A 17,384-nucleotide genomic window follows, 5' to 3' on the forward strand; every position below is an offset into this window, starting at 1 on the left:
AGCTGGTGTTTATCATGTGGTCACATATAAATTTTATCGAGATCTGATAACTGCTTTTTGAGTAATCTTTGATAACGCGTAGTTACTTGACTATTTTTTCGTCGATCTACGTTGTATTACTAGTCGATGTAATTGAAGTCGGTTTTTTTTTCGTTTGCGAGCAAACACAATTATATCAATATAATATTTGTTCCTAACAGTACGATATCGAATGCCGGTGTGCGGATGAATAAACAATGATTTTTGTCACACCATTGAATGCTAATGTTTTTAGTTAAGATTCTTTGTATTTAAAAAAAAAAATAGGTTTAAATAAAAATGATTAAAAAAATAAACAAATTTCGTTACGGAAACTTTTATTCTAGTATTTAATTCTACATTAAAAAAAATATTCTTACAAACAGATGATTGAATAAAAAGGTCTAATCTAATACTTACGAACTAGCAAAACAAAAGAAATACAATGGAAAACAAAGGAAGTAGAATAATAGTTGTATAATTAATTTCCATTTAATATTTTATTTCCACGTAATAGGGGTACACGTGAACGTTAATATTAAATAATATTGAAAACATTCCAATTTATTTATTGAAAAATTGTAGCAAGAGCAATTATCGCGAGTAAAACAAATCAAAATCTTCTTAATTTGTTACATAAATTGTTATTATGTATCAAAATAAAGACAGTAACGCCACCTGTATATTGTATATATGCCAATTGGTCCCATTTAAATTTATTTGAGATCTAACAACTACTTTTCGAGTTATATCTAATAATGCGTTTTTACTTGACGCTTTTTTCGTCGACCTACGTTGTATTATACCACATAACTTTCTACTGGGTGTACCGATTTTGATAATTCTTTTTTTGTTGGAAAGGGGATATCCTTAGTTTGGTACCATGATAAGGAAACCAGGATCTGATGATGGGATCCTAGACAAATCGAGGGAAACTCTCGAAAATCCGCAATAACTTTTTACTGGGTGTACCGATTTTGATAATTTTTAATTTAATCGAAAGCTGATGTTTATCATGTGGTCACATATAAATTTTATCGAGATCTGATAACTACTTTTTGAGTAATCTTTGATAACGCGTAGTTGCTTGACTATTTTTTTGTCGATCTACGTTGTATTACTAGTTGATGTAATTGAAGTCGGTTTTTTTTTTTCGTTTGCGAGCAAACACAATTATGTGTTAGAACAGTTGTCAGTAATCAAATTAATTTGCAGCAGCCAATAAAGTGTTTTTTTTAAAGGACCAATGGAGGGCCATCCTAACAGTACGCTCACAATATCAAAAATAAGTTAATATTATAATTATAACGACTTTACAGTAACAATACGATCAACATTTTTTACACAACTACCATTCAAGTTTTACCACAGTTTTACAAATCAATCATAGAATAATGCAGTCGCAGAAGCTTGTGGATACACACGGGTGATATACATTGAATTAATGTTTATTTTTATTAACGTTAAGAAATATTGTTTTAATTTATATTTGTTTTTGTAATTTCATTTTTTAGTGAAGCTGGTAGGGCGTTTATTAATTTTGGTATTTGATATGTAGTAGTTGTTTGCCATAGAGATAATTGTAACTCGGTACTTTTAATTCAACTTGAGACGCATTACCTGTTTGGTAGGTACGCCTGATGACATGTTGGTATTCACCATTATGAAACTGCTCAAGTAGTAATATCTATTTAACCTGAGCATGTATTGGTATTATATTACAGTAATAAAAAAGCTCATGATAATCATTTTCGTAATAAGTTTTTTTTTTAAAGCTTTAGACTTATAGGCTTTAGGCTTATAGAATTTTATATGAAATTTTTTTTTAAATTAATATGTTCAGTCCATTTTAGTCGATCGTCAATTATAAATCGTAGATATTTTTGTTTATTGATTATTTCAACCGTCTTACAAGAACAGTTTTGAACATTAGCATGTAGACATCGGTTACACAGGACACAGGACACAGGACAGGTGGGTCTCGTCAGCAAACTGGTTAATTTCACAGTTAGATATTAGGTTGACGACGTCATTTACATAGGTTATATAATGCAAGGAGCCAAGTATGGAGCTCTGCGCTATTCCGTCTAATACTCGTACGTTTTCACTGGTGGTATTGCCTATCTTCACCACATATGATCTATTACGAATATTAAGATTGTCTTGACACCAATTGTTTAAGGAGTCCTGTATACCACAGTCATTAAGTTTCTCAATAAGTATGTCATGTTTTAGCGTGGCTCTACTCGACTAGCCCGTTAGCGCAGTTTGTATTGGCGCTGCTTTCTGTGCCGCCGGTTGCGGGTTCGATTCCCGCCTGAGTCTGGGTGTAATATTTGTATTTATATATGTATTATTTCTATGTATATTTATAAAAAAATATATAGTTATAACAGTCGACTGTTACCTCTAACACAAGCAATAAGTTGCTTACCAACCATAGGAACAGACGACCGTGTCACATGATATAAGATATTTATTTATTATTTATTTATTTACTATAGTCAATAAATACTGCCAGAACGTGTTTTTTAGCGTTGAGGTATTTATAAATATTATCTGTAAATTTTGAGAGTAATTTGACACCTGATAGCGATCGATATTCGTAGTAGGGAATATATTTGCCAACCCGCATTGGAGCAGCGTGGTGGATCAAGCTCTGATTCTTCTCCTACATAGGGAAAGAGGCCTATGCCCAGTAGTAGGATATTACAGGCTGAAGCGAGTTTATGATAGCAACAGGGACCGATGGCTTAAAGTGCTCTTCGAGGCAAGGTGGGGAGACCCAAAAGGACAGACATCCAAACCAGAAAGATATATTTGTACAAATATAAATATCCATTCCGAGCGGGAATCGAACTCGCTAACCGTCGGTGTTTTAGGCAACTACTCAATGTGAGTAGCTACTACAGCAGAGCGGTTGTTACTCGATATTTGGGCTACGTTTGTTAAAAGGTCACATTTTATTCATCTTTATTAGTCAATCTATCTCTAAAACTAAACACAAAGTCTTAAAAATAATTTAATTAGATGAATGAATTGTTTAATGTTTATATTGGTGTTTGTATTTGAATTATATTCATTATACTACTGACATGGATTACCTAAAATATATTATATAAATAAATGATTATTTATATTAAATGGTATGTGAGCAAATATGCGTTTGAGAAAGAGGAGGGCCAGTTTCTCCGTTCCGTCTTCCTTACCGTTGAAGCGATCTTACGTATGATGCAATCGATTAGACAAAAGTTTATGATGTGTTTTCTCTTTTTCATTATAGAATATTTGTTTTGCTACCTACAAATCTAAAAAGCTAATATATAAGATATAGGTATATGATTATACTATTGTGGTATATTCTGTAGACCTTCATATTGCAAAATAATTTTGTTACACCTTGGTTAGTGTTTTCGATAAACGCTCTCAGGCGGCTTGACTTATTCCGACATTTTCAATAATTATCGTCATATTATGTTGATATATAATAATAATAAAAAAAAAAAAACCAAATAATCCCTTTCTTATGAGTCATGAATTACTCTATGTATTGGTCAAAAGCATGTCAAAAGCGTGTTAAAATTCATTCAGTACTTTTCAAACAATATTATTATGTCGAGGGACACTGTTTCATAATATTCTATTATCTTTTATTAGGTACGCTATAGACTATGTTAAAATTTGCGTAATTTTATATTTACTTTAGTATAAGCACATTGTAAATAGTCTATAAAAATGGGTTATAATTATAAGTAAGTAATATCTAAAATATCGGTACAACACAAATACCTGTAAAACCTTTTAAATATCTAGTTAAAGACTATGACAAAAGGCATTGTCAATATTGTAGTAACAATTAGTTCTGTATATTATTGTTTTGTCATCATCATCATCATTACAGCCTATCACAGTCCACTGCTGGACATAGGCCTCCACAAGTTCACGCCAAAAATGGCATGAGCTCATGTGTTTTGCCCATAGTCACCACGCTGGGCAGGCGGGTTAGTGACCGCAGTGCTGGCTTTGTCGCACCGAAGACGCTGCTGCCCGTCTTCGGCCTGTGTATTTCAAAGCTAGCAGTTGGATGGTTATCCCGCCACCGGTCGGCTTTTTAAGTTCCAATGTGGTAGTGGAACTGTGTTATCCCTTAGTCGCCTCTTACGACACCCACGGGAAGAGAGGGGGTGGCTAAATTCTTTAGTACCGTAGCCACACAGTACACTCACTATGTTTTTTTCTTACTATCATTTAAACCTTTCAATGTTTTATTACCTACTCCTTAGAAAAAAGTCCATAAAACGTGGTGTACAGTCATACTGTTAGTCCTATTATTAGATTAGAAAGCTGTGAGCAGTCACACAGCTGTTTATAGTCTTAGATCCTTCATACAAATGCAAAGCCGTTGTCTTAAAAAAATTAAATAGCTTTAAAAACTGGACAAAACGATATGACACAACAACAAAAAAAAAACGCTAAGATACCAGCGATGCGTCGAAGGTGAAAGCATTTTATTGCATAGCTATACAATACAATCCCTTTTTACTTTTTTAGATATTTTTTATTTTGTTTCGGTATGATTCTTTTATTTGATTCTTCTTCTATAAATTAAAGTATGTTCTTAAGAGAAATAGAAAGTTAAACATGAGGTAAATGGTATTTTTATATCCAGCAGTAATATTAGCAAATCGACACGTACCTCTGTAATTAATATGATCGTAATAAATATTTATACAAAAGGTGTGTAATAAATTGTGTTTGCTCGCAAACGAAGAAAAACTGACTTCTACCGACTTTTATCTTAGGTACTTGTCGATGTAATCATCGACAAACGTAAGTAGACGACAAAAATTAACAAACGCACTAGTCGTTACTACGATTTTCGAGGGTTTCTCTCGCTGTCTTTGGGATTCTATCATCAGATACTTGTTTTCTTATCATGGTACAACACTTGGGATATCTCCTTTCCAGCAAAAAAAGAATTATCAAAATCGGTTCATAAACGACGAAGTTATCCCCGAACATAAACAATATAAACATTTGTTATATATATTTTAAATATATATAACAAATGTTTCGAGTAACCTCCTCCTTTATTGAAGACGGTTAAAAATAGTAAAGACCGAGCGAAATTTCGGTTTCGGCCGAAAGGCAAGTTTCGGCTTTAGTTTTGGTTTCAGCTAGGCCGAAACTCAGGTGTTAGGAAAGAATGCAGCACATTCATGAAAATATTTAAATCGAAATACGTTGGTAATGTCTACCCTGGTGGAAATATTCGTTTGAAAAAAAAAACTCTTAAAAAGCATTCATAACTCGTTTTTTTTTTAAGTTTACTTCTAAGGTAACTGAAGTAGGCCACAGCAGGAAATACCTTGTTCAAAATCTGGAGTAACCTGATTGGGGAAATACCTCGACCTTACAGAAGATCACAGATCAAATAATACTGCTATCAAGCAAGGTTGTGTTGCTGTGGTGAGTAAGATGACTAAAGGTCCTGGGGTGGATTAGTGTTGCAGGCGTCAGCAATTGCTGGAGAGCCGTAAGCTTGTTTGCCGACCTAGTTAAATAAAAAAAGAATAAGTCTTTACTTTAACAGATTTATACTACACCAGTACATCCAGTAAACACACAGGTACATCCAGTAAAAAGTTATTGCGGATTTTCGAGAGTTTCCCTCGATTTCTCTGGGATCCCATCATCATATCCTGGTTTTCTTATCATGGTACTAAACTAGGGATATCCCCTTTCCAACAAAAGAAGAATTATCAAAATCAGTAAATCCAGTAAAAAGTTATGCGGTATAATACAACGTAGGTCGACGAAAAAAGCGTCAAGTAAAAACGCATTATTAGATATAACTCGAAAAGTAGTTGTTAGATCTCAAATAAATTTAAATGGGAGCAATTGACACACGCCACCTTTCGATTAAAACAAAATTTGTCGAAATCGGTCCACCTGGTCAAAAGTTCTGATGTAACATACATAAAAATAAAATAAAAAATACAGTCGAATTGAGAACCTCCTCCTTTTTGGAAGTCGGTTAAAAAGCGTGACTATGGTTCCATATCGAGGAGTTCTTCAAAATACTCCCCATTATACAGTTAGTTAAAATACACAGAAAGACAATATCTTTTCTTATACCTACTTTAAGGTAAACACCATTCATAAATTTTGCAACGTCGACAGTGCGAACCGGCCAGCGTTGAATGGAGTCAAATTGTTGGAGTTTTTATAGGGGAGCTCCAGCCTAAATTTTCAAACAGGACCCCACACCCCACATGGGGACTGACCTGTACTTTGTAAAGCAGAGGCCGATTGTCTGATATTAACTATGATTTTATTTACTACAACTTTTTATTCAGTGCACTATCTACCCTACTACAATAATAGCTCAATTTAATTAAAATTTCTGCATTAAAATGCAAAACATCAATTATTTGCTTCGAGTCAGGGTGGAGCAAACCCACCTTGCCCACCGTGTGGGTACGCCCATGTTTGCAGTCACTGAATTTGCTCTCCAAGTGATTCGAGAATGTACTTCACTCGTTATATTCGAAAACTCGGCACTACAAAACAAGGGGCCCCCTTAAGGAGAAACGCGCAAATGGTGCCTACGAGGGTTTAAATTCGATGAAACTACGTCTGCCTCATTCGGAGGGCTGCTCACAAGAAGGTCTTGATTTCAAACATAAATTGTAATCTGTCCCCCATTACCACCCGTCGAGGTATATTAACCGGCCACTGTAAAAGATATCACTCGTACAATACAACGAATATTGCTGTTTCGCAACATCTTACAGAACAAACTGTGTGGGTAAGAGCGCTGAACCATGAGGAACTTCAGCGTTAACGGGCATGCTTTCAGATTACGTGTTGTCGATAGCAACATTGATGCCACGCTCTTACTTTCAATGGCGGGTATCCAGCGAGAGCTCAACATTCAAATCTGTGCTAGTCCATGCCACCCCACTGCTGATCATAGGCTTTTTTCTATATGTAAGTAATCTTAAAGTGCTCTCTTAGGCACAGTGGGAAAATCAATTAGCTAATCTCTGAAACGGCTGGATCGCTTTTGACAGGACTTTCATTGGCAGATAACTGATGTAATAAGGAGTAACTTTGGCTATTTTTATTTTATAACTCTGCGAACTGAACAATAATTTTTTTGTTAAATTCCACGGGGACGATGTCAAGAAACAAACATAAATCTTATCAGTAGTATTATGATTCCATTCAATTTTGTTTTTGTTCGCAGAGTTATAAAATAAATTTCTAAAATAAAAGTAGCCCAATTTACGCCTTATTACATCAGCTATCTGCCAGTGAAAGTACCGTACCGAAATCGGTCTAGCCGTTTCAGAGGTTAGCCGGAACAAACAGACAGACAGACAGAAATTTTTTAAAAATGTTATTTTGGTATATATACCATGTATACATCCATATGCCTTTAGTAAAAAGCGGTTATTTTAATATTATTAAACAGACACTCCAATTTTATTTATTTGTATAGATATACATAATAGGGTGGTACCATGATAAGGAAACCAGGACCTGATAATGGAATCCCAGAGAAATCGAGGGTAACCATCGAAAATCGTAGTGACGTTTAAGAGAGTTTATTATTATTTTTTTCGTCAACTTACGTTGTACTACTTGTCTATGTTATTGAAGTCGGTTTTTTTCGTTTGCGAGTAACCACAATTATTATAATAAGTGGTGCTTTCAGATAATAAATAAATACACAGAAATGAAATTGAACTTATATTGTAATTTTATTAACAAAGTGAAATAGGTGAAATAAATAACATAATAATATACTTTAAAGAAATATTAATTTGTACATTGCATATTATCTTCTTACAAATAACCATTTTTTTATATAACAATGAAATTTTGTAACAACTTTTAGTTTTGTTTGTTGTTAATAATATTAAGCTTAAAAACAGATAAAATTGACAATTTCATAGTCAAATAAAATGGTTTTTTTTTTAATAAAAAGTAATTTTTGTACATTAAACATAACTATAAAATATCAGCTGAGTTTGTAAAGTTAATCACAGATTAAGTGTGGTGTTCCCAAAGGCCATAGATTCAGACATGATTGAAATGCTAAGGCCGTTATATTAACATTTAGAATAATTATTTTTAATACAATCAATAACAGATTCCTAGTTACATGACAGCAAAGTTAACAATATCAATTTTAAGTACATTAAATTGATGTGCAAGACTTCATTAGCAGTGTTATTTAAACCAGAAGTTAAAAAAATTCAACTAAACCGCTTCATTTTTCAAAATATGTTGAATCAATATCAGATACAAATCTATTAATCGTCTATTCTAAGATTAAGAGAGGATAATATATCACATATACACAAATTATACTGTTTCTTTAACTCGAGCGTGCTAGAGTGTATTCAATTTATTTTGAATAATGTTAGCCTTAGTAAAATGTAACATAACGAATTATTTTACAGTAATCGGTGCTCGGAAGGAATCGTTATTTTGACGCTTTACACTATTACTCTATATTAAAATTTACATAAAATATAATACACAAATACATAAAGTATGCTATTTCGTGTCGATAGATTCAATCTCGGGTACTAAACACCAATCACAGAAAATATAATTAATATAACTCTTTAGCGTATTTTATATTTAACTCTGCAGTATTACAGCGCTAGAGGAATGAGAGTCCGACCGCCGACGGGGTCACAGAATACTTGGCACCATTTGAGTATTAACGCTATCATATCATCTACTCGACCGCTTCGATACACTCATTCAAAAAATACAACTACAAACTAGAGGAGGCACATACTTCAGGTCGACGAAAAGAAGTTCGAAAAATATAGCAATAAATACAACCACAGTTCGAATAATTTACAGTCGCACCGCTCTGCGCGCCATCACAGACGGATGTCGCCGGAGGCCAGCAGGCGCCGCCACGCGTCGTCGTCGGGCTCCGCGCCGGCGCCGGGCGCGGCGTCCGGCGCGCCGTAGCGGTGCAGCGTCAGGAACTTCAGGTTGGCCACGATGGACGAGTTGAGCGGCCGCGCGGGGATGTTCACGCTGGTGGCGGAGCGCTCGATGCGCTTGGCGCGGCCCTCGGGCGCCAGCTCCAGCGACTGGCCGCGCCCGTACAGCCGCGACTGTCCGAAGCGCGGGGTCAGCCGCCCGATCAGGTTGTCTTCCTTGCGCGAGCACTTGCTCGAGGCCTGCGCGTCCTCCGGCGGCTTGGACTTCTTCTTGAGAAAGAACGGCGTGAGTCTCTCAGTGAAAGGTCGCGAGTGAGATCCGGCGTCGTGTACGTTCGATGTAGAATTCGAAGTCTTTAGAGGTTTCATCGAGCTCGGTTGCGTTTTGATGGGATTTGATTTTCTCTGCAAACTTATTCTAGAAAACATCCCATATTCCTCTTTTTCTTTGACGTCCGTCGGTTCATCGGGTTTCACTTCACTCGAATCGGGCTCCGAACCCTCGTCTTCGCAAACTTTCAAAACGCAATACGTATCTCGTTGCAATTCATCTAGCAGGCTATCGTCGTTCGAAATGGTGTCAATTTTACTAGCGGGCCGAACGTCGGTACCTTCCGATTGATTTCTCCGATCTTCCGAATGGGTGCCTTCCGGCAGACTGGTGGTCGAGCCGCTGACCTTTTCGTGCCGAAAAGTTACGTGTTCATCTGATTTTGTAACATCGATATCCAGCGGCTTAGCTTGTAAACGGACCCGTGCTACCGTGTTGCCTCGCGGGGGGACGGCGGGTGGCGCATCATCGTCGGATGTTTGCGCATGACTCATAAAGTTGGCCATGAGTTCATACTCTTTACAACGGCTGGAAATGTCGTGTTCTGGTCGTTTGGCAGGCGTGAGATCGGGCTTGGGTCTACGCATTGGCGGTTTGAGCTCGACGTCTACGTACTCGCAGAGCGGCGAGACGGGCGACACGAGAGGAGCGCGTGACGGCGACAGGCGCGCGGGTTTGGGAGGCCGGGCGGGCTTGCCGGTCGAAGCGTCGCTGTCTTCCGACGGTTCATGTTTTATGCAAGACATGGTGAGATAACCGCTTCCGGTGGACTTGTTTGATTTGCCAGAAGATCGCTCGTCTCCATGTCGAGCTAGTTTTAAGGATTCGGTACTTGAGCAGATGTCGTTTGACGTTTGTAGCGGAAGAGTTTTACCGTCGAGATCGATCGTAGGGGACGACTCGCCTCGCCACGGCCGCCAAAAAAACGAACCACTATCTACGTTATTCGCGGCCCCCGCGAGATGTAAGTAATTGTCATCGCCTATCGGTGCTTGTCTGAAAATTGACAGAATTCAAGTTATTTATTTTGAGCACTTCTTTTTTATCATATTCACCTAATTATATTTGTATGAATGCTTACTTGCTACCATATTTCGTTTCTCTCGCTAAAGATCTCCGATATATACAATGCCGGTGCTCGAGGTCGAACATAATTTTTTGTAGTTCACGTAAAGTTACCGCCTCCGCTTCACGCTCTTCTGGACTCATATCGTCTGTAATATAAAAATACTATTGTAATAGGCTATTTGACTGGTTTTTAAAATCCATTTTATATTATTTAGTAGAGATTAAAAAGCCCAGTATAGTATAATTCTTGTACATATTTGCTGAAAAATATCAAACGAAAAGTACAACATTAAAAGAAGTAGCTCGCCAATACGCTATTTTGACAATATGGCGCTGCAACGGGGTCGGTGACGTCACTTGCCTGTAGTTTGATCTGTGGCACCTGTCATTTACATACATTTGTTGCAAACAAAAAACGAAAGTGTTATTATAACCGTGATTTATGTAATAAAATGAGTTACAAATGGTGTGCAGTTCCAAAATGTACGAATACGTCGATAAAAACTCCATAAAAATTATTCGTAAGTGTTGCAAAGAATGTCAAAGTGCGCCGAAAGTGGTTGCAACTTTCTCGGAGAGATCATTACATAGCGAATAGTACAAATATTTTCTCCTGTGAAGACCATTTCGATGTAAGTAAACATAATATTTATATATTTTTAATAATTTATTACATTCTGAATGTAAATAATTTGTATTAATTTGAGGTCATAATACCACTAATGTTTTTAACAGACTGTCTCTTGCAAATTGTAACTACAGATTTATGATTTCAACACACATTACACTCAAAGTACAAAATGGGTTTCAGCCAGAAAATAAGTTTAAAAGATAAAATTTTGCCTTCTAAATGTCATTGCCAACCAGATCGCATTATAAGAATGCATGATGCTGGTAATTCCATATCTGCATTTGTCAAATGGCAAAGAATGGAACTTGTTAAATAAAGTGAAGATATTCAACAACCTATAATAAACAATGATGAGCCTACTGCTACTGCAGTCGAAGCTTGTAACAAAAAGTATGCAAACTTAGTCTCTACATCATACTGAAACTATTTCTACGCTTCCAGAGTTTTATTCCAGTTAACTAAGACAGTAATATAATATAATTTCTGAATATTTAATAAATTAATAATCCTTTTTTATTTCAGAATTATCCCAAAAATGTGAGAAAAGTACGTTAACAGAACCTGTTGTAATAGTTAAAAAATCAGTCCAGTGTCATTTTATAAAAACAAAGTGCGTATAAGAAGCAAGAGAGTGCAAACTAAGTCCCTAACAAGAGATACAGCTATTTCTCCTCTCAAACCTACTGTTTTGTATAGTTATAGTTCTCCATTGTAAAAATAAATTGCCATAAAAAGCCATTTGCATCTGGTGCTATTAATATAAAGAAAAGGATCAACTTCATGGATGATGAAAAATCAGAGAGTGATGTATCTTTATATAAAGAAAATCCTTTACAACAAGATTCTTCTTCACTTACAGCTACTCCATCAAAGGTGTCTCTATCCAGTACAAGCATTGCATGCACAAATGAAGATGTTGAAAAAATGCAATGTTTGCAGAAGATTTTGCGCTTAATAGTAAAAAAGCCAATGATGTATATTGGAACCCCTGTTGACTGCTATTTTTTAGTTTATTCAATACATAAACACACCCACATACCACATGAACATGAATTAATATGCTTGAAAAAAATAAAATAAAATAGTACTTTTTCTGAACTTGAAGAAAATTTTGGACTGTTTGTTTTAATTAATTTATATTTGGGAGTTTTAAATAAAACTATTCCGTTCGGTGAATAAACTTCGAAAAAGGATTTTTATTTTTTGTTCCTAACAACAAAGAAAAGTCAATCAAAATTTTATAAAAAGATTCTATTATTATTTATAATATTACCTATAAAAGTTATTGCTTGCAGTGAAGTTCATCATTATTTTACTTTTTTATGACATAATTTAAGTTACCAATGAACTGTTATTATACTTTGCTGTTTTGATAACCGATAACCGATTTTAATAATTCTTTTTTTGTTGGTTTGTTGGAAAGGAGATATCCCAAGTGTGGTACCATAATAAGGAAACTATAATCTGATGATGTAATCCCAGAGAAATCGAGGGAAATCCTCGAAAATCGTAATGACTAGTGCGTTTGTTAATTTTTTTGTCTACTTACGTTGTACGACACACTACTACTACAACTTGTCGATGTAATTGGAGTCGGTTTTTTTCGTCGTTTGCGAGCAAACACAATTATTTAGTTCCGAAGCAAAGAAATCGGAATTATTTTTGAAAAATAATCCAGCCATGATTGCGTCGACTTGTGCAGGTTTCTGCTGTCTGCTTTTACAAAATTGTTATCTAAAGTTTATTTTTTTTTTAGGACAATTTACAAAACATACACTAATACAGATTAAAAAAAAATGTTTACAATAATTTGCTGAGTGTTGTTTTATTTACAAGTTGCCACGGCGTGGTATAAAGTTGACAGAATTTGTAAAATATTGCAAATAAATCACACAAAAACAATGGATAATATATGATAATCTTTTAAAACAAATTCGAAAGCATATAAACAATAAGAAGGTAAATGCGGTTACAAGCAAGTGACGTCATCATAAACCCGACCAATCTGGAACGTTCTGTGTCATGTGACATATGCTTAAAAAATGAATTTGTATTTATTGATTTTTAAATAAATATTTTTTTTAAGTTACATTAATGAATAACCATTCTTATACTCATAATTTACACTGATAACAGTAATTTACAGTTTATTTTTCACATTGTCAAATAGCCCATTTTATATACATATATTACGCATAATATACTAGCAGTAAATTATTTTGCTCACAACCTTTTAATTAAGACTAGTGAAGCCTGATACGCTTTATTACGCTTTGCTATTCCACGCTCTCATTTGTCAAAATACTCGATATTTGACTTCTTAAATTTTCAGTGTTTTGTGAGTTAACGCCACCTACTGGTAATATCCTAATAATATGATAAAATTTGTGTGATTTGATGATTGTTTATAACTGATTAACGCAAAAATCCCTAATTCCCCCTAGGAGCTCTGGTCACTTTACTCACCAACGGGAAAATAACACTGCTTGAAAAGAGTATTATTTAGCTGTGATCATCTGTAAGGTCTTAGTTCTACCCCAGTCGGGCTGTTTCATATTTTGAGCAGGAAATTTTCTACTGTGCCCGACCTCAGTTAAAGTGAAGTTAAGGTTTACAAAAGCTAGGTGCAGGTATTGACGTATACCGGGCGGGCGGTGCAGGCGCTCGTCCAGGCGGTGCACGTGCACCACGAGCAGGGCGTGCAGGCGTTGCAGGTCGCGCGCGGGGTCGAGGCGGAAGGCCAACGCCGCGGGGCCTTGACTGACTTCTACGCCCTCCACCTCCTCCGCGCCCTCGCCGCCAGCCACTCCGCAGCCCTCCGCGTCCGGCTCCGGCCGCGAGCAACTACACAATTACAATACAAATTTAAAAAAAAAAATACACTAATCTCAATTAAATTGTTATTGTGGGTAGGAGGATAAAAAAGGGAGAGGTAGTTGATATTCAATTATAATATTTTTTATACAACAGGATATATTTTAAGTGTCATTCCTAACACATATAGTATTTTTTTGTGTGTGAAAAAATGGGGCTATTTTTTTTATTACCCTTTACACAGTAAATTCTATTCAAGTACAAGTCTAAAAATAATGATAGGTTATTACTACATAACTTTAAAATGGGGAAAAAATGTCGAGAAGACATGGGAAAGATTGCTATAAATAATCGACTTATTGATAACTGTAAAACTCAGGTGACTCAGTCATTGACACAACACTAACGTACACACGACGGCAATTATATAAATAATAATTATTTAATAATTAATTTTATTAAATTTATATAAAAGCGTTAAGGTATGTAAGTTACATATTTAGGTTAAAATATCTACGAGCCCCGATGCAAAATAGTTCTTCTAGATTCTATTTTTTTGGAATATTCTTAAATAGTAAACAAATATGGCATACTTCAGGCCACAGACAATAGAGTAATATTGTAAGTATAGTAAAGTGACACAAAGAGCAAATGAATGAACAATATTAATAAGCCATAGACGAATATAAAATTCATTTTATGTTCAAATATTTAACGCTAACAAAATTATTTCAAAACCTAATAATATATTGAATATTTTTGCTAAGAATTAGTAGAGGCACAGAATTACGAGGAAAAAAGTTTTAATCGAGCATCGAGCATAAAGACAACAAATTTATATTTCGCTTATGTGAAATGGTCGGTAGAAGACGTCAAAAATAAATTTTACAACAAAATAGGGCCGGGCCGCCTGTGTCTGGAAAAAAAAAGTCGACCCTATTAATATTATTGTCACATTATTTGTATTTACTATGAATAAAAAACCTTGCCCCGGCGGCACACTCTCTCTAACATCTAAAAAAAGGACTAATAACATTGTTCTCCACGAAGCTCTCATTGGGTAATCCTAAGTCTCATCCTAAAGTCTCAAATTTTTTTCCTGTGAACTACAGTAAACTTTTATGTCATTGCTATGTGGTATACTTTAACGTACTCCTTTTTCGTTTTTACGTACTCCTGTACGAAAATAACTTATAAAGTTGCAAAACGGCGCATGGATTGCACTGCCCACAGCACCGGAGCTAAGGTGAAGTCAGACGTGGAGCTGAAAGGTATTATAATAGCTTTAAATTCTTCCTCTAATCTCAAAACTTTAACCAAGGATATCTAGCTATTGTGGCAGACAAGGCCGGCTGGTCGGCTTCAAGTTCGACGTACAACGTCCGGTCGTGTGATATCGTGCGATATCGTGCGTACAGTAGAAATGGTTGAGGATGCGTACCACGTCCACTTGGAGTCTGCGTAGTAGCCGAGGTGCGGCGCGGCGCGCGCGCGGCGGCACAGCGCGGACAGCAGCCGCAGCCACTCGGCGCGCTCCACGCAGTTGCTGGCCTGCACGAACAGCACGCGCTCGCGGTGCACTGCCCGGCGATATACTTACACTTTAATTATTATTCTTTTATTCACACAATAGCACAGTTCCACTACACACTCGGAACTTAAAAAGCCTACCGATGGCGGGATTACTGAAGCGTAAGTGTCTTAATAACGAAAAAGTTGACAGCTATTGTGAAAAGGTAACACAATTGTCTAAATATATTAAATATATTTATATACCAGAATAAAATAGTTTAATCTGTTTGACATTTTAGAAAAAATTATTATTATAGAATATTTAAATCGTTTTTATTAATCTTTTCTTTTCCACGCTTGACTTTCTCTTGAACCAGAAATTCTAGCTATTCTGGTTATAATGTGTTTGGCGACAGTTACACTTAACAATAAAATTAGCATGTTAATCATATGAATAAAAATTAATGTTATTCACACGTAAAATGCATATTAGGTAGCGATTATACACCAATGGGACTTTATACCTGTATAAACAAAAAAAAAAACTTAGGAATTTCTTCAAATAGAAATGCGAGCATGCGTGGGTGCATACGTACGTTTGCGTGCATGTGTACGTTCGTGCCTGCTCACCGATATAGAATTAAGCGTGTGCCTACGCATGCATAGGTGTGTGCGTGCGCGACTCACCGATCTGGAAGATGTTGTTGGCGTCGAGCGGCGCGCCGGCGGGCGGGCAGTCCACGGGCGCCACGCTCAGCACGCCGGCCAGCGCCAGCCGGTGCGCGCCGGAGCCCTTGGCGCCGCAGCGCGACCACGACAGCTCCCCACTGTCAACATATACTCTGTTGCACTAAAAAAGAATATACGGAAAGTTACGCGTATAGTTGATGGTAATGGTGGACTTATCCCTAGAAGAGATTCGCATAATATGATGTCACATAACAGGGGAGACAGTGCAAGAAATAACAGCATAAAGAAAATAGCTAAATAACTATAATATATTACATACTTACAAGTTTTAATACATACACTTAGATAGACACATATACGTAGATACATAATTATACATACATACGTACACATATATACACAAATACATAGAGCGATATCTGACTACACTTGTTTCCGTATCTATACTATATAACGAAGCCGAGAGTTTGTTTGTTTGAACGCACCGATCTCAGGAGCTACTGGTTCGAATTGAAAAAATATTTTTGTGTTGGATAGCCCTTTTACCGACGAACACTATATAAGCTATATTAAGCTTTAGTACGTTTTTTCCTCAAATTAACGCGGATGATACCGCGAGGCGGAACTAGTAAACTATTATAACTTGCATATATAAAAATAAGAGTGATTTGCAGTAATATAAACACTCGTCGATTTAATACATAACTCAGAAGGCAGTTGTAGGCACGAATACGAGGAGGCATCCGTATAGACATCAGACATAACATCAGAGACACCTCAGCAAATAGAACACGTCTAACTTAACTAGGAAATTGCAGGTTCAGATCTTAGCGGTGTTAGCTAAATTGCCGAATGCTGAATTTCTGCGATAATTTACCATGGGCTTAACTTTACTAGAAAACTTGTTTATCCCAGAAAAATTACGAGTCATATAAATGAACTAAATTGCAATGGATGGCACTATGTTCATAGTCGACTACGCTTATATATAGTCACCTGGTGAGCCGGAAGTGTCTCCGCTTGCAGTGCGCATACGCTGAGCGCGCCCAACGTCTCCTAGGGGAGCCCGCACCGCCTCGAACACCCTCCGACCGCTTAATCATCGTCCTGCGACAGACATACAATAAATAAAGCACTCACTTGCTACCTACTGCCTTACTAGACAACCATTACTAAGTTTTACAATTGAAATAAAAGGTTGTCTGGAAGAGATCGTTCTTAGCAATAAGACTACCATTGTACGTCTTGTATTAATTTTGGTTTGTTTCTTTATGGTATACAAAAAAAGAATATTGTTATTAAAATTGTAGGATGAAATGAGGTTTTAAGTTCTTATTTTGTA

The 17,384-nt window shown here is 36.2% G+C and overlaps 1 protein-coding gene across 1 annotated transcript in view; it reads right to left on the reverse strand.

Moving 5' to 3' along the window:
* Positions 1–8,927: 8,927 nt before the first annotated feature.
* The window catches only part of LOC123659184 (GTPase-activating protein), a 38,884-nt gene continuing 30,427 nt past the window's right edge, over positions 8,928–17,384 (reverse strand). The window contains exons 11-16 of the mRNA XM_045594441.1: positions 17,039–17,149; positions 16,040–16,179; positions 15,282–15,420; positions 13,671–13,870; positions 10,409–10,541; positions 8,928–10,323 (exon numbers count right to left, since the gene is read on the reverse strand). Of these exons, the coding sequence (XP_045450397.1) occupies positions 8,928–10,323; positions 10,409–10,541; positions 13,671–13,870; positions 15,282–15,420; positions 16,040–16,179; positions 17,039–17,149 (2,119 nt within the window). The remainder of the gene's footprint in view (positions 10,324–10,408; positions 10,542–13,670; positions 13,871–15,281; positions 15,421–16,039; positions 16,180–17,038; positions 17,150–17,384) is intronic.

This window comes from Melitaea cinxia, chromosome 2 (assembly GCF_905220565.1).
Source record: "Melitaea cinxia chromosome 2, ilMelCinx1.1, whole genome shotgun sequence".
NCBI lineage: Eukaryota > Metazoa > Arthropoda > Insecta > Lepidoptera > Nymphalidae > Melitaea > Melitaea cinxia.